The sequence below is a fragment of the Parambassis ranga genome, chromosome 5, assembly GCF_900634625.1.
Source record: "Parambassis ranga chromosome 5, fParRan2.1, whole genome shotgun sequence".
Lineage (NCBI taxonomy): Eukaryota > Metazoa > Chordata > Actinopteri > Ambassidae > Parambassis > Parambassis ranga.
In genome coordinates this window covers 22237118-22256360 of record NC_041026.1, presented here as the reverse complement: position 1 = coordinate 22256360, position 19243 = coordinate 22237118, and the positions used below count along the sequence as shown (strand labels likewise).

The following is a 19243-nucleotide window of genomic DNA, read 5'->3' as shown; positions in this document are numbered from 1 at the left end:
GATTACTTGCATTTATCAGAGCTTATCATCATTTTTAACCTTAAACATACCATCTTCGACTAAACTCCCATTAACAGAAGACTCCAGCTGGAGGAAGGCCAGCACAGACCACAGTGAGGCATAATCCTCATATACTGTATGTCAGGAAAAAAGGGCATGCAGGGTGTCACAGAATACAGAAAACGGCAGCCAGTAGACACAACCCCATATGATATTTATAAAGCTAGTCTGCAACTTAAAATGAAAGCTGGAACAAATCAATATAATTTAAAAATAAGTCCATGTGTCACTAGACACTCTGACACTACACCAATGTGTAAATGTCAGTGCAAAGTAAAGAAAATAAGGATAAGGAGTTAAAACCAAGAATAGGGAAATTATCATACATTGATACATCATATTTGAATTTTGAAGTTCACTGGTGGTAGTCAGATGAATCAATATTGAATCATATTACTCTCTTCCACTGAATTAATTCCAGAGGACAAGGAAAAGAGACGAGAACCTACCAGAAAACAGATTAATCCCAACAACACTGCATGTCATTCAGAATGGGCTCAGGTCCATAGAAATGATGTAAAAAGGAACCTTCATACAAATTACACCAGCGTGTATGTGTGACTGCTCTTATATCATGCTTGTTGGAATGAAAGCAAATGCACAGCAGGAAATGTGCATTATGCACATAGGTTACAGCTCGGTGCTTTGAAGTATGCCATGCAAACAATCGCACAGACTTATCCAGCTGCTGTATACCACAATGCTATGCTGTTTCGTCTAAAATGTGCGTATGCTGCGGTTAATGTACCAGTACACCTTTATGAATCACATTTTTCACCAAGTGCACAGTGAAGAAGACAGATCATTACACACATATTGTTTTCTTAATTTGATTTGTTGTTGTTGTGTTTTTGTTTTTTGTTTTGTTTACATTACTTGCATTATTTGACATTTTATTATGCTGGACCAATCTTACACATAAATTAAGTCCCAAGTTGATACTATACCTATGAAAATGTGGGTGAGGTAATGAGAGGAATGACAATGAAGGCTGACAAAGCCGACAAACACAGGAAGCAGGATGGATGAAGGTGTCAACTGGACCATTGCTTTTTCATCTGTCTTTTTACACTACTTGTTTAGGTTTAAGAAAAGATCCAGGTTTAGATTAAACCACCTCCAGCATCGGTGGACACACAATCATTTTTCTCCTGATGAATCTCATTCGTGGTTTCTTGGCCCCAGCACACTTGTTGTATCCAGTAATGAAATCATCTCCTTTTTTGTTAGAAAATATATATACGTGTGAGGATTTTGTGTTTATTCCAAAGCCTTCTTGTTAAAAATGGGGTCAGTTCATCAAGTTTTCCATTTTCATAGTTTACTATATTTTACACACGTAAGAATCACATTTTCTGAACAAACGCAACTGCCAGAAGATATCACTGCATGCTATAAATTTGGAAGGCAATTTAAAGCAAATACATTCCATCATTAATTTTTTAATAGACATGGCCAACAAGGAGCAGTGATCAGTATGACAGAATATGCCAGCAGTATGTCATTACTGGCTTTCTGTTCACATTATACAACTGTCTTTGGCTTTCAGAACATATGAGCCTTGGGCTGTTTTCAGCCTAAAAAGATAAACTGAATTTCTAGCACACAGAAATTATCAAGTAGATGGATGACAAATGAATCCCTGTCAGAAAATACTTGAGCAGTAAGCCAAGTGCAGGCTACACCCGTGTATGGAGGGCAGTAAGGTGAAATATGGTAAACAAGGTGTGACTGAGAATTCCTGCTGATATCTAATTGAAATAAGGGACAGATAGAGCCAATCTCCTCACTGTGAAGGGTACAAATCTGAGTTTAATAATGAAGTGACTGAGGAAATTGTTGCTGATGGGCAAAGTGTTACTCAGCGGCCTGAAGTGAAGAAAAATAATTAAGTGTGAGCAGAGCTGGAACTTTTTTCTCCTCTATGAGCTCATGCTTGAATGTCAAGTTAGAATAAAACTGCTGTAGAGTGGAAGAAATACGCCGCTCATCAGGGAGTCCCAGTGAGTTTCATTGACTGTACAAAGTCATTGGCATTTTAACCACAAGCCATTTCCCCCTGGGATTAATAAAGTATTTCTGATTCTGATTCTAAAATCCCAACTTGTCACAAGAGGTATGAAACCAAAAAGATGTCAAGAGTTTAACATTCCTCATAGAACACTTCTTTCAGTGATAACATTATGTCACTGATACCTCTGCTGCAGACAAGATACGTCATGCAGGTGATAAATTAATGACCCACTATACTCCCTAAGCTGTGAACAGCAGCCACGTGTGGTGTCAGCTGCTCTTTTGGAGAACCTTACTGATGTAGCAAAAATCAATAAATTTGCATTTTGTACCACTACTATTCATCGCATGGAGAATGAGAGGCAAACACAAGTATTGATATGTAATTAGAGTGAATGTCCAGTGCAGTCCACAATAGTACAAGTGGAAATCAGGCTCCTGCACGTGCACAAGGATTCACATTTTACAAAGAGATCTCTGCATAGGCACAGCTTTCACCTTTATGCACACACAAGGTTTTTTATCCATCTGCTCCTGGTGTTGCAGTTCTTTTGTCCTGCCTGCTCCTATTTTGCAAGCCACTGTATTTTTTTCTATTCTTAGTTATTAATCCTGAGTCAATTATATTATAAGCAGGCAATGGCCTCTAAGTTCTGGGTTTCATTTGATGCATTTAAGGAGGATTTTATTTTTGTTTATAATGTTTGAAATGTCAGAGCCTCCCATCAGCAAGGTAGACCAGATGTATGGTACCAAAATAAAATAAGTACCTTCATTTAAAGAACACATTACCAAAGCCCACACAGATTCATATTTTACTGGTGATATGATACTCAAATGTTGTGTGAAACGAGTCAAACAGCAATCAGACTAAATAGCTTATAGCCTTCTACAACACTGACCTGACCCAGCAGTTCAGGAAGTCCCAGCACTTGTCCTGCGAACACTCCTAAGCAAATCAGGATGGAGTTGAACTGGCCAATGAAACCTCTGATGTGTCTCGGAGAAATTTCTCCCAGGTACATGGGGAGGGCGCTGAGGGCTATACCTGTTGGAAATAAAACATATATATGGATTTATGTGGGGGAAAAAACTAAATGAGTGGGATCCAGGGGAGCATTGATTCACATGTCCTGTCTTTTATCTTTATCCCTCGGCAGAGTTTCTGAATCTATATCTCACTCTTTTATGTTTCACCACTGAAATGCATAGACAATCCTGCACTGCTCTGAGGAGCCACATTGCACAGCTCACTGGTTTGAACTGTGTTGTCATTATTTGGAAGGCCTGTGCATTAGCAATGGTCTAATCCTTAGAAATGTATGGCTCAAATTCATTTCCACAGTTTACCAGTTGTAAACAAGTGATCATGCTCTGTGGTAAATGTATCCGTCTGTTCAAACAGCATGTGTCTCATGGAAGTTGATGTTGATGTATACCAGCTCTGGCTTCTGTTCTCAATCTCTGTCTGTGAGTGTGATCATCATTACATGCACCAAGTAATTATGAACAACTTTGTTGTACTGGAATACCGTAAAATGCTGAAATGTATCTTTTTGTACAGCATATTTTACAATGACTGGGTGAGACTAATGTTCTGCTCTTGCACTGTGGTTGGAGAGCATAGACTGTTCATGTATTTATTTCTGCCTTAAAGGTAAGCATTTTTAGATTTACTTGATTTAAGAGCCAACCTCAAGTGGCCACTCGAAGAACTGCAATTATGTGTTGCCTCTAATTCACAGCACTGGAAAGAGGTAGTAATCAGTCTTGTTGCTTACGTCAGCCATTTCAATTTAGTCAAGCAAACAATGTCTGTAACCCTATGTGTTTCTTTTTTCTTGGGGTTACCATAAAGCTAAGAAAACTAAAATGGCAATTTACTGATGTATTTATTATTTTTAGCCCTACCTGAGTAATCCTCCACACTGCTTGATGATTATAAAGACTCATCCCTCCAGTGAAGTTAATGAAACACTTACCAGAGTCCACCCCAATAATGAACCGGCCAATGATGAGCATCTCAAAAGATCTTGACATCTCTCCCAAGGACAGCAGCAGAGCAGCTATAACAGCAAAGCTGTTATTCACCAGTAAGGTTCCTTTCCTAAAGTCAGACAAAGGGATACATTAGGATTACATATATGCCACATCTAGCAACTTTAAAGTTAAAAATAATGTATTAAAGAAATCTTGGGGCCTGATGCATTTCTGTCAAAATTATTATTGAGAGCCTTTTTTAAAAGAGTAATAAGGTGGCGTTTTATTTATTTACTGCAGTGTCTTCCTGAGCACACAGGGCCCCTTATCATGGACCTGGAAGCTGGACAGACTGGTTCAGAACCTCATGCACCTGTTACATAAAATATTGTATTTGTGTATCAAAAGGCCATTCTGCTCAGAGGGCTGACAAAGCTGGAACAAACTGATATGATAACGCTAAAGTTCCTGGTGTGACCTGATAGACTTCCGCAAAGACTGTGCTAGGGTAAATGTAAAGTTTTTCATTCAAGTTCTGTCTCCCTGTGTGCCCTCTGCTCCCCTCCAAGAACAAATATTGTCAGGTTTTCATATTTTTGGTCTTCATTGGACTACTGAGCTGTGACTCAATAACCTAGAAAATGTCCCAATTTTCCAACATTATTTCAAAACAAGGCCTGACTTGACCCCTAAATTCTTACAAATGTAAACAATAGAAATGTTTTTTTCAAAGCCCCACATTATTGACGCACATTTTTAATTGTCATCATAAAATATTGAACAAGCATATAGCAGATACAAACAAGTGCAACTGACTACAACAACTACCAACACTGACAGGAAAACAGTAGCAAATTATACCTTTAAAAAAACTTTGCATTTCTTTCCAGATTAAATAGAAAGTGTCAGGGATCTTGTTGAATTTGGCTCCGGCTGCAGTGAGAATAGGTACACAAACGCTACACTTGAGACTGTCTCAAGAGCAGCCTGGTCATCTTCACTCTATTTTAAAATACACATACAGAACAGCACACAATCACAATCACCACTGCTTTGTTGAAATGAATGCTTTTGAATATACAGTGACATAAAAAATACATGTGTGTCTATAAATGTGTAGTAATGGTGTCTGTGATGAAATATCAAGACACCACAATTTATCAAAAAAACATTTACCTCACCTTACCTTCACTGACCAACTTTTAATGAACCACTTGGTCATTCTTTGAAGTACTTGTCTTTCAGATTGCTCCATGTGTCCTCATCTACTCATATATATTCAGCTGCTCTCTCTGACATCTGAATTTGAACCTTTCCGAGACTTGTGTAAAACTACCATCTGGCCCACAGACATCTAGCAGAGAATATAGAGGGAGAATGAATAATTTGTTTTAGCCTAATCAACATAATGAGGAGTGCCACCTGAGAAATCCAAGGTGAATCTTGAGGGCATCTTAATTGTCTGAAATGACTCTGAATGAAAGCTTCATAAGTCTTCCCAGCCTTGGCAGTGACATCCTCATCATTAGTGGATAACAGATTCTTTTGAGTGTATAGGATTTCTCAGCAGTAAGGTCATTTTCTTCAGTACTTGAGTGTGTCCCTGAAGGGTGGGAGGACATACAGCTCGACAGTCCTGCACCAAGGCGGTCAAACACCTCGGCTAGGGTAAAACCTGAGAAACCCATTACTCTGGCTGTGAGGTGGGATCTTGTACTGCAGAATAGTTGCAGCACCACTCAGCTAGAAGCAAATCACTTTTTCTCCAACTTTTTCTAACACATTTATGTCATGGGAGCTCTTACATTGGTCATAAGCTACAACAACAAATTCTGGGTCAATTGTTTCAGGAAAAAAATAAAACTAAACATTATTAACACTAGACAGTCTGTATGTATCAATTGCTTTTGCCAGTAGCTGTATCACTCACTACACACAAAATATTCCATTACTATTCTGGTATACAGTACGTGAAGGTGTGCATACTTCAATCAATGTAAAGCACCCGTCTATCTCACAGTAACAACTCCTGCTTTATCTAAAGCATCATCTCATGCCTGAGAATGAGTAACTGACAACCACAGTGTCATTATAGACACCTTGTGCTAAGGCCCTCTTTTTTACAATGTCTACTCATACACGCTGAAAACTAACAACAGTGCAAGTGCAACATTCAGCTTCATAATGTGATGCTTGAAGTTGTTTATAACTAAGCTGATGGTGCATTTGTTATGTCTTTATTTGCTTATTCAGTACCACAAATTTTGCCTCAAATATGATCTCTGCACCGAGCTCCTCTTGCTCTGCGGCAGAATGGTTGATGAATGAAGTACTAAATCTAAAATCACTTTGCTGCTTCTGCACTGTATAATGACAAGTGCCTGTGTACAGTATACATTATTACCTTCTGCCCAGAGCTGGCAGTCATGGAAGGCATAAGATGTGGAGGATAATAAAGAAAAAGGAGCTGACAGCAGCACCGTCTCTGCAGGTCTGTATTTGTCAACCAACAATGAATACTTGTTTTTGTAGTACAATCATGTATCATATATCAGTCATATATCTAGGAGCTTCACTAAAGTTAAGCCCTTTAAGGCCTAGGTGAGACAGTGAATACCATGCTACCAGAATAAAGAAACTGAAAATATTCAGAAGCACTAGACATTAATAAAGATTATTCATTATTTAAAACTTCTACTCAGTGTGCTTCCAGCTGTTTGATAGAAGCCAGAGGGAGCAGGGAGTTCCACTGTTTAAATGTTTGTATAACTGATATAACTCAGATGCAAAGTGTTTATAGTTGCCTGTAGAGACAGTGCTGTGTAAAACTTTTCAGCACAGTAGCTCTTTAGTTACTTATCTTTACTTGCTTATCCATGCTGTAGCACCACCCAAGGAGAGATCTGAACAAAATCATTCTGCAGCATGTCACCAAACATACTGAGATATCACCAGAAACAAGAACACACAGAGTCCTGCCACAGATGGTCTAACACCCACTGAGCTTTCAACTCAGCATCATGGAGTCATCCTGGGATTATGTGAAGACACAAAAACACACTTCGGCAGCCAAAGTCTACAGATGAACTGTGGCAACTATGCTCAAGTGTATCCAGTAGAAGTACGGTAATGTAATAAATAAAAGGCACTCGTGTTTTTTTTTTAAGATAAACTGCCTCCACGTGCTGTGCATTTCATTGATCTTGTGCTTTTTGTTATGCAGTATTTTAGCCGATGCCTGGATGCTGAAAAAAAAATGACACCAGTTTTCCAGTTTGATGTTTGCTTGACAGGCTGTAGGCGTACACCTTTTGACCAGTACTGAGTAACACCTCATACATAAACAGTGTAGGCTGACTACTAATGATTCCTGAAACAAGAAGGATGAAGAAGAAGTGGAGAGAGCAGGAGACATGTTGATGTCAATTGTCAGATCAGGGCTTTGTGTTTATTTCATGCAGCTACTTTTTCATTTGACTTTCACTGCTGTTTTGTTTCGGGCATCAAAAATACAAGGGTAATTCTCTCCACTGCAACAGGCCTCTCAGCCTCCTTTTCTGGCTACAATGGTGACAAATCCTACCTGAAATGTTAATTGAGCATCTTAAGAATTCTACCACTTTACACATTTTTCCTGGACTGACTGGAGCTGAGAGTCATAGGTTGCCACAGTTAGGTATGTTCCCACTTAATGTGAGAAAGCTTTATGGTATTTCAAAATCTGGATTACAGGCCTAAATTACCGTACATGGCAGTACTACTGTGGAGGAGATAAGCACATCCGAGTCAACTCACCTTCCCAGGACTTTGATGATTGCAGAGACAGACAGAGCTCCAAGAAGGCCTCCAATAGCAAATATGGATACAGTGATGGACCAGAGGAGCGTGGCTGTCTCAGGGGAAATAGGCTCTCCATACCTCTCAATCCACGTCTTATTATAGAAATCTTTGATGTACTGCAATGGCAGAATCAGAATCAGAAAGGCTATATAGCATAACTGAAATGTGACATATTTATAGATCACATGTAAATGATCACATGTTAACGGATATAAAACACATTTACTTGCTTAGATTTAGGTAAATATAATGTAATAAAACTGACAATTACAAAGATTTTAGTGTACTAGCAAAATAGACAATTGCATATGCCCTTCAAACCATGCACAGTATCTGATCTAATTTATGCTGTTTAACATTTAAATGCTCATGTCAATGTCAACAGTCTCTTTATATGCACTTATAAATTCTAAATTAGATCTGATCAGAGAGCACACTGAGCGATAGCAGATGAACACATGCTGCAACGGGTCAATGATACTGACATCTGCAACTGTCTCGAAGCAGTGAAATAATTGTCTGGTTCTCATCATGGATGAGACATCAGTTTAACACATGCAAAACAGGAAATGTTTTTGAGTTTTAAATCTTTTAAGTCCTCAGCTTTTATAACAGGCAGCACTTCTGCACTAAAAGCAGCGATGGCACTGGAGACACTCTCTTTATTGTGTAGAATGGTTCAGGAGTAATAAGGCTGGTTTTGCAGGCATCACACAGAACAGTTATGAGCAGAGACCTTGTTTAATGTTAGACCGAGTTGATACTTTATGTGTTTTTAGAGTTCAGGAAAGATTTTCACTTTGTTTCACACAGGGGGAAAAAGAAAAGAGGGCAGAAGGGGGGGACGCAGGTTACACTGGCTCCTACAGGGTTTTATCACCCTTTCCCCTTCTGTTGCTGCAGATCAGTGTGACGCACATGGAACAGATAAATAATTACCAAGAATCTAACATCATCACTCCCCGAAAACAAGTTCAGGCTCAGGCAGTAACTTGCTCACACTCACACACATTGACACAAGAAACTGTGGAAAATCAGGTCCTATGGTTAAATGAAAACATGTTGAAACAAGCAAGGCTTCCTAACACTGATATGAGCCGCCCTGTGGACACAATGTATGAATCATAAATATTAATGGCTATGATGATTTATTGTAATGATCTTTCTGTTTATTTCACTTCAGTGCTTTCACAGTGATACTCTACTCGATGAAGCCATCCACCCGTGTGCATGCAACAAAGCCGACTGGAAACCCGGTTAAGGTCAAGAATATTGCTTTGTGAAGAGGTGTTTTGCAGGGTAAATTAGATTTCAGCAGTTTCATCTAATAGCTGAATTCTCATCACTTTAACACCTTAACACTAATTGGATGCTTCTATTTTAAAATGAGTACAAGTAAACTATCTAATCCACAGGCAACTGTTTTTGTTTTGCAAGGGCCACATAGACTTCAATAAGGAAAACAAAGGGCCACTGTTTTTTTAAATAAATATTATAAATTGGTGACTACTGGCAGAGTGTCTGGTTGTTTTTTATCATTGCAAGACTCATGTGATGTCATATACTGGTCTACTCTGTCCTACTCTGTCCTCTCCTCTTCTTACCGTGTGTGTGTCCATGTGTACTTTAGGGGGGAATTAGTTGTATGTTGAAGCATCTCCCTGCACACACTCCTGCACACACAGAGCAGAGCAGCACAGACGATGTGCACATAATTTTACTGAAAAAAAACATTAGTTTTAAAACTAATTTTTTCAAAAAGTATTTATTTATTTATTTTATTATGATTTGGAATGTTTGGCTTTAGTCTCACCATATTGTTTAACAGTCAGATGACACTCACCAAACTGGCAACAGGTAGCCATGCCCTAAAGAATACCCACCTTTATGTGGGACAATAATATACCAAATGAACACCATGCAAGACTTGGCACTAAATATTAAGCCCGCAAACGCGTTGATGATTACTAACTTAACAACTCAAATAAGATGCAGGGCCATTTTCTAACAAAGCTAATTTCATCTCTTTCTTCAACCAGTACAGTCACCCTCTGCTGGCCACTAGAAAGAATGTGGGTGTTCATGTCAATGTGTAGTCAATAATTATGGCTCTAGTAGATTATTATTGTTATTATGAAAGGGTTACACATGAATAGTGTATGTTTAGCAACTCTCTGTGCTATGGTTCTTTTCCGTCTCTTTTGTTGTCATTCAAGATGCTTGTCGATGTATTTTGTACAAATTTTGTAAAGAAAGCAGAGGTGGAGGTGGAACACTACAGCTACAGCCAAAAGAAATTGGACACCTAGTGAGGACACATGGGACCTTGTTTGTCAGTGGGGACGTACTGTATTAGCAGTGCAGCTATATAGTGATTCAGTGGTTCTTTATGATTCTGACCAGGGGCAAAATTTTAACAGTAGTAGTTTTCTGTCACTAACCTAATAACAGATAATGGGCAAACATAGAAAATATGGTATAGATAATTCTCCCTGCAATATAAATAGCACAGCATCTCTTTCTCTTTTATCCCTCTATTCTTTACCGAATTCACCTCACAAATCAAGGTTAGCATGTGATGCCTGGTTTGCACAATGCAATAGAGACGAGATCTAATTAAAGGAAGAACCCCACTGGTCTGTGACAGAATCATTCTCTCATGACTGAAGAAATGGTAACCTTTTTACGTCACTGTATCTAATTTAGCACATGAAAGAAGCTGCATCAGAACATGTTGGAAGACAGGTAAGGAAAATAAAAGGCACAGTGGTTACATTTTTCCCTGCAAACACAAATATTATGTTGCAGTAACATGCAGAATGGAATAAACACAATGTTATTTTAAATTCTGATTTGCATTCTGAATTGATCATTGCCACAAGTTGTCTGTCTTGATTTGAAAAGCATATATTATGAAACCAACAGAGATTGTGGGATTTTTTTAAGGCACAGTTACACATATATATATATAAAGAATGTATTTGAAAGATTTTATATGAAGTATTTGTTAAACATGGCTTTGATAAAGATTCTCATTTTAGGTGTAAAATTTTTTTCAGTAGTAACACACATCTAAACTGTGTCTGTATGCAACAGACTAGCATATTAACTAGATAGATATATAGAGCAAACACAAAAAAATCAATAGTGGATATCCACTAGAAGGCTCCCAACCCAACAGTTTGACTTACCAGAGCAGGAGCATTCACCACCGAGAGGTTGTACCCGTAAAGGAAAGATGAGCCCAGGGCACCGAAGAAGGCTGCGCTCAACAGGCAGGCTGTGAGAGGTTGCTAATAAGAGAGAGCGCACATAACAGATATTCATGCTCTTTATACAAAGACAGGCTTTATCAGTGTCAGGCTTCATCAGTGGTGATGGTGGCAATGTCAAGGTCAGAGGAAACCTTGGGAATTCATGGAGATTAACTTGACTTTAAACAGTGATGAGTTCATGGTGGTGTGGGCTTCTTCTGTTAATAGACACTGAGTACAGGAGTAAAGAAAGACCACCGATGAAAACCCAACTGTTACATAAGATTCTTTTTTTTTTTATTAGGAAGATAATTATTACTTAGAAAGAGTGAACGAAAGTGCCAAGGCATACGTAGAGAAGGTTGAAGCAAGGCGTCTGGACTTGTAGAGTTTTCTAGAAGACGTTTCGCTGCTACTGTGAGTATGTGCAAACTTCCTGGGAATATTCCCAGGAAGTTTGCACATACTCACAGTAAGAACAAAGGGCTGTCAACCAGTCCCCCTCCGGCAGTTTCATAGTCGTTAGCCAGTCGTTAGACACACCTGGCCCAGTCAGCCAGAACATCACAGGTAAGTATGGAAACATTTAGTGCTATTGTTTGTAAGTTTTTTAAAGTTTTACCCAGACCCACCCACTGAGGTCTGTAACCACATATAAACCATGTTTCCCCACCAAACAGTTAGAACTGATGAAGCTGCTTGGATGAGCAGCGAAACGTCTTCTAGAAAACTCTACAAGTCCAGACGCCTTGCTTCAACCTTCTCTACGTATGATGACCTGGATGACTGAGAATCTTCATCAACATGTTGCCAAGGCATAGGTCCAATGTTAGGTTAGAGAGAAGAAAATGAAAATAAATAGCAAGAAGCTTTAATTAAACCCTTGAAAACAAAAGAGAAGGGCAGAAAGTTTACTACTCAGAGCCAGAAAAGTTAAAATCATAAAACTTGTCCTAAGAGTGGCACAAGAGGAAAGGCCACAGCGCCATTAAATTTAAACCATTTTCACTTGAAAGGATGAGTGTCCTTGGCAGATTTTATGGCTGGATTAGATGATAACATATCTTGTGTGCAGTGTTGACATTTAGGCCTGTAGATGGTGCAGAGTGTTAATTGAATGAGTTATACCCTAGGGAGTGAATGTGTCGATTTTTGTGTCAGCATGTTGAGAAGATTTAAATTTTGTGTAAAGGGAAGGCTAAAATATGGCCGACAATTATCCTCTGCGGTCATTGAGCATTCCAAATACTAGGGCAATCTGGACAGCAGCTGCTGCACAGCATCATGGACCAAAAAGTTGGACAGACATGCAGTCATGATCTCAAAACAACTGGTCCTAGAGATGAGAGGCTCCTGCTAATTTTGATTTGACCTTAAAGCACCACTGCACACACAGTAAGTACAGACACACAGGAATCACACTGCAATTTATAATCTTGGACAAAAGTAAATTTCAAAAGGATCTGTAACATATACATCATTAACTGGAGCACAAAGAACTTTTGTGTACAGCACCATCAAGCCACAAGCCGGAGGAGCCACCAGGAAGCACAGAAACACAAGGGAGTTAGTGAAGAAGACTGCTGTAAACTATTTCAGTCCAGTGTCTGTTTTTACTGCCACCACAGCCTAGAAAGTACAGAGATAAAGGTAGACATGTTAAATCAATGATGCCTGTATTTATCCTTAAATGTACTAACAAACTATAACAGTAATCTTATAATATGCACTTGTAATGTGCTGCAGCACAGGCTCAGTATTATTTGCATATATTATATATTCGCATATATCGCCACAGAAATGTCATGGCATCTCCTTTTGCCAGGCTTGCTTTACAGAGTAATGGATTCCCAAGTGGGGCTTTAAACTTAATCCTACAGACTGAAAAAGATATGATCGTGTGCATGAAGGATACAATATATCTAAAACTGTGGATTAGATTTCCTATTTAAAGATGCCCATCTCAAAGATGTACACTGAAGAACAAAAAACTAATCTGGGAACATAAACCCAGTCATTTACAGATCACAGAAGTGCTGGGATTGATGGGGGCAGTCGCTATCAAACTGCACACTGCAGCTTAATGATTTTGATACTTTTATAGGCAGTTATTTTGCCTGCAACATTAAATGACCACCATTAATAAAAAATACTGTAGCCATAAAGGCTACTAAAGCGAATACTATTGTTGCTAAACTGAGTACCGGTACATACTCTGAGGTTTACCTTGCACTCTGTGTTATTGTACCATTTATATTATATACACGAGGAAATATTGCATATGTCTTTGTATAGATTCTTGTCATCTATACATGGACTGCTGCTCACAAAGTTTAGCAACTGCTTTGCAGTTTGTGTGCACAGTTATGCAACCTATGAGCAGTAATTTCCTCATGATTGTTTATTCCTCTACCATGTGACGAGCAGCAGTTTTTTCAAAGAACAAGTCTGCATATATTCACAGACAAAATATTAGAGGGACAAATATGCAGAATGTTGTAATCTTAAATATGAGGTATATATGTGATTTCAGCACAAGGAATTTCTGGATTTAAACACAATTATTGCCCAAACTGAGGGTCCATGTGTCAGCTGCAGATCAATGCCAGCAGTAGCAGGATTTTAAACAACAGGAAAGACATATAGATCTAGATTGCAGAGGTCATGCACATATTTACAGACATGCACTATCGTCACAGATACATCCTGCCCATACATAACATAACAACTGGTTAATATATGACATAACAGGCAAATAGTAAGAACAGCCATGACCCCACATAACCCTATCTGTAGTACAATAGTGGTCATGCATCCTTCAAACTAGTCACATTTAATTAGGTCAGAAAAGATGTGGCTCCATTTGGTTTTGTACCAGTCCATAAAATGTAGTGATTTAATACACTAACCTCTCCAGAGTTCTTTTCTGAGATGCTCAGCTTGTGTCCACACTGGATGTCCTTCTGTTTGTCCATTTTCAGCATTCAGCAACCTTAAATTAGAAGGTTATATTATGTCATGAGACATCTTGTTCATACACAATGTAACATATGAAGACACAAAACATTTCACAAAGCACATGGGGAAGTGGACTTTATCACAGGAAGCACAGAGCGAAACATCTGCTGAGGAGGAAATGTCTCTTAGTGTATCTGCTGACGTGCAACGCAGAATCTGAAAACACTGCGGATTATGGATCAGAGCTTGGTCACAAGTACAAGATTAAAGCACAGGAAGTACCTATCAAGTGGTAAGTGCAGCAAACCTAAATAGCTTTTTAAAGTGCAAAACTATTCTTTCTATGAAATCATACTTCCGTCTAACGAGTGAGGTCTTTCAATAAAGACAAAAGACAATGGTGTGGATTTTTACTGCACCACAGTGCAGGATTCCACAGAGGTGACCAGTGTACAGATAAGTAGTAACAGACTGAGTCTGCCACCTAGTGGATATAAAAAGGAATAACGCTCAGAAACACTGGACAAAGGGAAAACTTGTATTCTTACAATTGTTTTCCACCAGCACAGCTGGTGTCAGTCTGGTACTTTCTGATGTATTTTAAACTATGAGAGAGAGAGAAAATATAATTCTCTCCGATTTTAAAGGTAATTACATGTTAAGGCTTTTCATTAGCTGTTGGAAAGTAAATAAGTTCCTGATTGAATGCGAATGAAAAGCAGCAGGACTTTGAGGCCTGAAGAACAGGATTAGACACTGCAGCTGTAGAATTAATTCTTAAGAAGATGCATGACAGATCAAAAAGTTGTAATCTATCCTAGAGGGCATTGCTTTTTGGTCAGGGGGTCCCATTACTAATCTGGATGCTGCGATGGTAAAAGTAATAAATAGTGCTGGGCAAATTTATCGATTAATTTAAATTTGCTCTTTAGGCCCATTTGTTTTTCATGAAAATCGATTTTGTTTGTCTTTAACTTCCACCGCCCACGCACCCCCCGGGCTCCCGTAGTTCACAGTGGGCTCAGCCCTCGTTGAGAGCAGGAGACGCATCTATAGGCAGTTAAATCAGAGCCTGTTTCTAAAGACGTACTATCGTCTATGTGCCGCAAAGATCTTTAATAACACCGATGTCTTACTCTCTCCTGATCGCCTGCATCAATGCGTGTTTGCGTGTGTGTGTGTATAGTAGCGTAAATAATCGACGGAGTGAGAGCTCTTGCTGTTAATACAGAATCTTTAAACAACACGCAAGTTTTTGGGCTATGTCAAAAAACCGAACAGGCGTGTATTAAGCACGTCCTGGGACAGCCAGTGTCAACAGGCCGTGAGAACTAAAATAACATGTACACAATAAGACCTTCTTACGTGATCAAAGTTAATCACTGACTTAAAACGTCACATTGTTTGCCTTAAAATATGAATACAAAATAGTGACAGACGTATTCTAATTGTCAAATTCTCTAATACTTTCTTCTTCTAATCGTAACACAGTCAATATGCGAACTTGTCTGTACTTGCGTTCTTGGTAGAGAAAGAACAAGTGTGTCTTCTATGGCTTTAGCAACAATAATCCCTCCATCAACACAACAATGGACATAATTCTTGGAAATCAAACGGGTTCTCTTGAACGCTCATTCATTTATATACTACAATTAAAAAACAATCAAAAAAGCCCTTTTAGCAGACCATACATTTTAACTTAAAAATGTAACCGCCAGAATATCAACAAGCCGAGACAAACTAGGGGTGTGTGAATTTGTCTTTTGTACATTTATTCAAGAAAAAAGATAATAAAAATAAAACTAAACCAACACATGACACTCGAAGTAAAACAGGGAAAACAACCACAGAAAACACAAACACACTTCAAAACATCGTGACTGCAGCAGAGTGCAATAAATGATCATAAACTTACAGCGACTTAAACGTAGGTCTGACTGGATGAGGCCGCCGTGTCTCTTCTACACACTAAACACAAGATTAAAAATAAAACTCGTGGCAATGAGGTTTGATTAGTGCGCATACTCCCAGACAGACGCCCAACACGCCACGGCAACACTACACCAACACAGCACACCGTGCGCACCTGGGCCGCCCCTGGAGCTCCGCAGGGCTCCACCATGTACCTTAAACAGGGGCGCTCATTGGTTCCCTGCTGCCCGGGGAGGATGCACCGTGGCCGTCGCCCCTGCACTCAATTAAATGAACCGAAGGCACTCTGATGACAGCTACAATGATACCGGTGCACTTAGCTAACTTGATAGCTACTGTCAGCTAACAGCATCCATTAATGACAGGCTGATTAACATTAACTAAAGTAGGAAAACTGTGCTTAGCTAGTTTTATGAATTGAATACCCTGTAAAATTGGGAATGTCTTTTTTATTGTCATTTATTATCATCCATTTACCACCCTCTCTTTTTTCATTTGATACCCAATCCTGCCCCATGACACACAGACTTGACTAGTTGCCCATAACTGGTTATGGGTCCATTTGAAAGATGTTTATACTGAAAACTTAACTACACATTGTACAATTTTAATTTGAGGATGTTTATATATCATGTTCATATATCCTATAATAGAAATCAATCATATATACATGTTTTTTATTATTATTATTGGAGTAGGAGGATTTGAAGCATGAAGTCGATAAGATAATGCTGATGTGATAGAAGCATATCTTGAATTGCTGATACAATTTAATTAGGCTATTGCCAGCCCTATAAACTTTCACATTTATAGTTTCTTTTATATAACTATAGCAATTTGGCACAGTTGGTTGCTGGTATTGATGAACAAAGAGATCCGTCTTATCTGTTTGAGTGTACATCCTCTGCCTACACTAGAAGCAACCAATATCTACCAACTGTAACCTTATAGTTATTTTGACACTTCATTTGCTGTCATATTCCACTACTACACGCAAAAATCTGTTAAATAAGCCAGCTCTTCAAATAACCTCACTCTCTTTTACCACAATGTTCAAAGTAAAGACATTTTGCATGAATGAGACAACAAAGTCTTACAGGTGTCAATCCAGGATACTAAAGGCTAAAAGTTGGAAAATAGTTATGTTCAATACTAACAGAAAAAAGACATTGAGGACCATGGTATAAAAACCCACTGTGGATCCATGTGTGAGAAACACTTAACCTCATACTTACCCTCGTGTAGGCTGTGTATCCAGTGCATGCAGGGAGATACTGACCTAACATTACCTATAACTCTGACAATAACCCCAAGAAATGATTAACCCTGACAAGCACCTCCCTCCCACTCTACGCACATTTTTTTATATCAATATCATCTGAGTGCACTGCAGACAGGATCATAAACTCCACGTGTGTTTCTTCTCTGGTGCATTCTCTGGCTGTCTGCCATCCTGCCATGCTTACAGTTATGTAATCATAGCCAGCTACACCAATGTGGCATATTTGTGTAGTGTTGCCGTAACAATTAATTGTACAATGCACATCACCCCACACAGACAGAGCAATGCTTAATCTTAATCTATTATACGGCTTTGGGAGCCAGACGCTCTGTGTTTATATTGTTGTTTTGTCTTTGGTTGGAAGTGTTGGACCCAAGTTTTTTCATCAAAATAATATCTCCAAATCTACCTAATAATTGGCAGATTGTGACTTGTACCCAGCTCGAGACGTTTCTGGTCATTTGGTGTCTGCTGTGGATAACAACAAAATGAAAGAACGAACAAAACTAAAGAAATTGCATGACGCATGCATGCACCCGGTCCCCAAAACACAAGTTCTTCTTTTTAACTATGTACTGGTACCCCCCCCCCCCCCCCCCCAAAAAAAAAAAAGAAATTAGATTAAGAATTAGATTTATAATATATCTAGGCATGTATATAACAAATGACCATCTGTTGTTGTATGGCATAAACTACAATTGTATTAATGACAACATTAAACAAGACCTGGAAAGATGGTCCACTTATCCATTGGAGTTTAGCAGCAGAATAAACGTGGTGAAAATGAACATTTTACCATGACTTTTGTATCCGTTTCAATCCCTCCCAATAGAGGTACTAGTACAACAATTTTCATCATGGGACAAAATAATATCAAGGTTTATTTGGGGTGATCAAAGACCCAGAATACAGTTTTCTACACTCCAAGTACCTAAAGATAAGAGTGGAGTGGCTCTCCTAAATATAAAGATGTACGGTACTATTATGCAGCACAGCTGCCTCCTCCTCCTTCCCCTCTTTGTTGTAACTTATTACAACATGTAAGTTCTTATACATGTAATTTATTTGCTTTTCTTTGTGGAGGATGAATAAAAATAAAACTTAAGTGAAAAAGCAGCAACTTGGTCTATAAAAAACTGTCCTCAGGGAGTTTTTCACTGATCAATGGCTGCATTATCCTCCCCCTGCCTCACAATAATTACATTATTAAACTACAGCCTGGCAAACATCTATATTACAAACATGTGAGCTACATTTTTGTTTGCATGAAAGAGCAACTTCAGCCTCTTAAAACCTGACCTCTTAGGTGGTTTGCTTTTTAAACTGTGATAAAGAAACATTTAGCTGCCGTGGGAAAAAGACGTGATCATGTGATGAAACTCTGGCTTTGTAAGCTGAACACCCCCTTTGGGACATCTTTTCTCAGCCTGGAGTCTAGGTAACAGAGATGTCAGGTATCTCAGTGTGTGGATAGGCCTCCCAGTGGTAAGAGAATCCACAGGCTGACTGCTTTTACTCGACCATCCGGTATTTCAGTTCAGCATAACTGGCTAATAAAATCAGCCAACATGGGCCCATCACACTTTTTGACTCATACCAGCCAATAAACCTTTTTTACATCCTTAAAAAAAATCAGTACCAAAATCCCAGTATCAGTAAGGCTCTAGGTCCTATCTAGTAATGTATTATATATAAAAATTTGGCCATTAAACTAAATGGTTGTTTTTTAATATTAGAGTGACCTTGTCTCATGTGTCCTCATGCGGTGATTAATAAGTAGACAAATAGAGTCCCTCCAGCTCTGGTAAGATTGCAAAGTTCTTTCCACCGCCTATGTCCTAGATTTTGCTTATCTAATAGATCACTTCTCTCCTGCAATGGTGGTATAAAACTGATGTCAGCAGCTGTGTTAAACATTGACTTC

General features: G+C 38.8%; 1 protein-coding gene across 3 annotated transcripts in view; it reads right to left on the bottom strand.

Annotated features, from left to right (window-relative positions):
* The window catches only part of slc2a9l2 (solute carrier family 2 member 9, like 2), an 84670-nt gene that overhangs the window by 64563 nt on the left and 864 nt on the right, over positions 1–19243 (bottom strand). Inside the window, exons 1-6 of one of the 3 annotated variants that reach the window (XM_028405506.1) lie at positions 16021–16159; positions 14057–14139; positions 11085–11186; positions 7849–8009; positions 4056–4180; positions 2976–3121 (exon numbers count right to left, since the gene is read on the bottom strand). In XM_028405506.1, the coding sequence (XP_028261307.1) occupies positions 2976–3121; positions 4056–4180; positions 7849–8009; positions 11085–11186; positions 14057–14131 (609 nt within the window). In that variant the 5' untranslated portion in view covers positions 14132–14139; positions 16021–16159. Of the gene's footprint in view, positions 1–2975; positions 3122–4055; positions 4181–7848; positions 8010–11084; positions 11187–14056; positions 14196–16020; positions 16160–19243 lie in introns of those variants that run through there. The other 2 variants (XM_028405503.1, XM_028405504.1) reach the window with 2 other exon arrangements.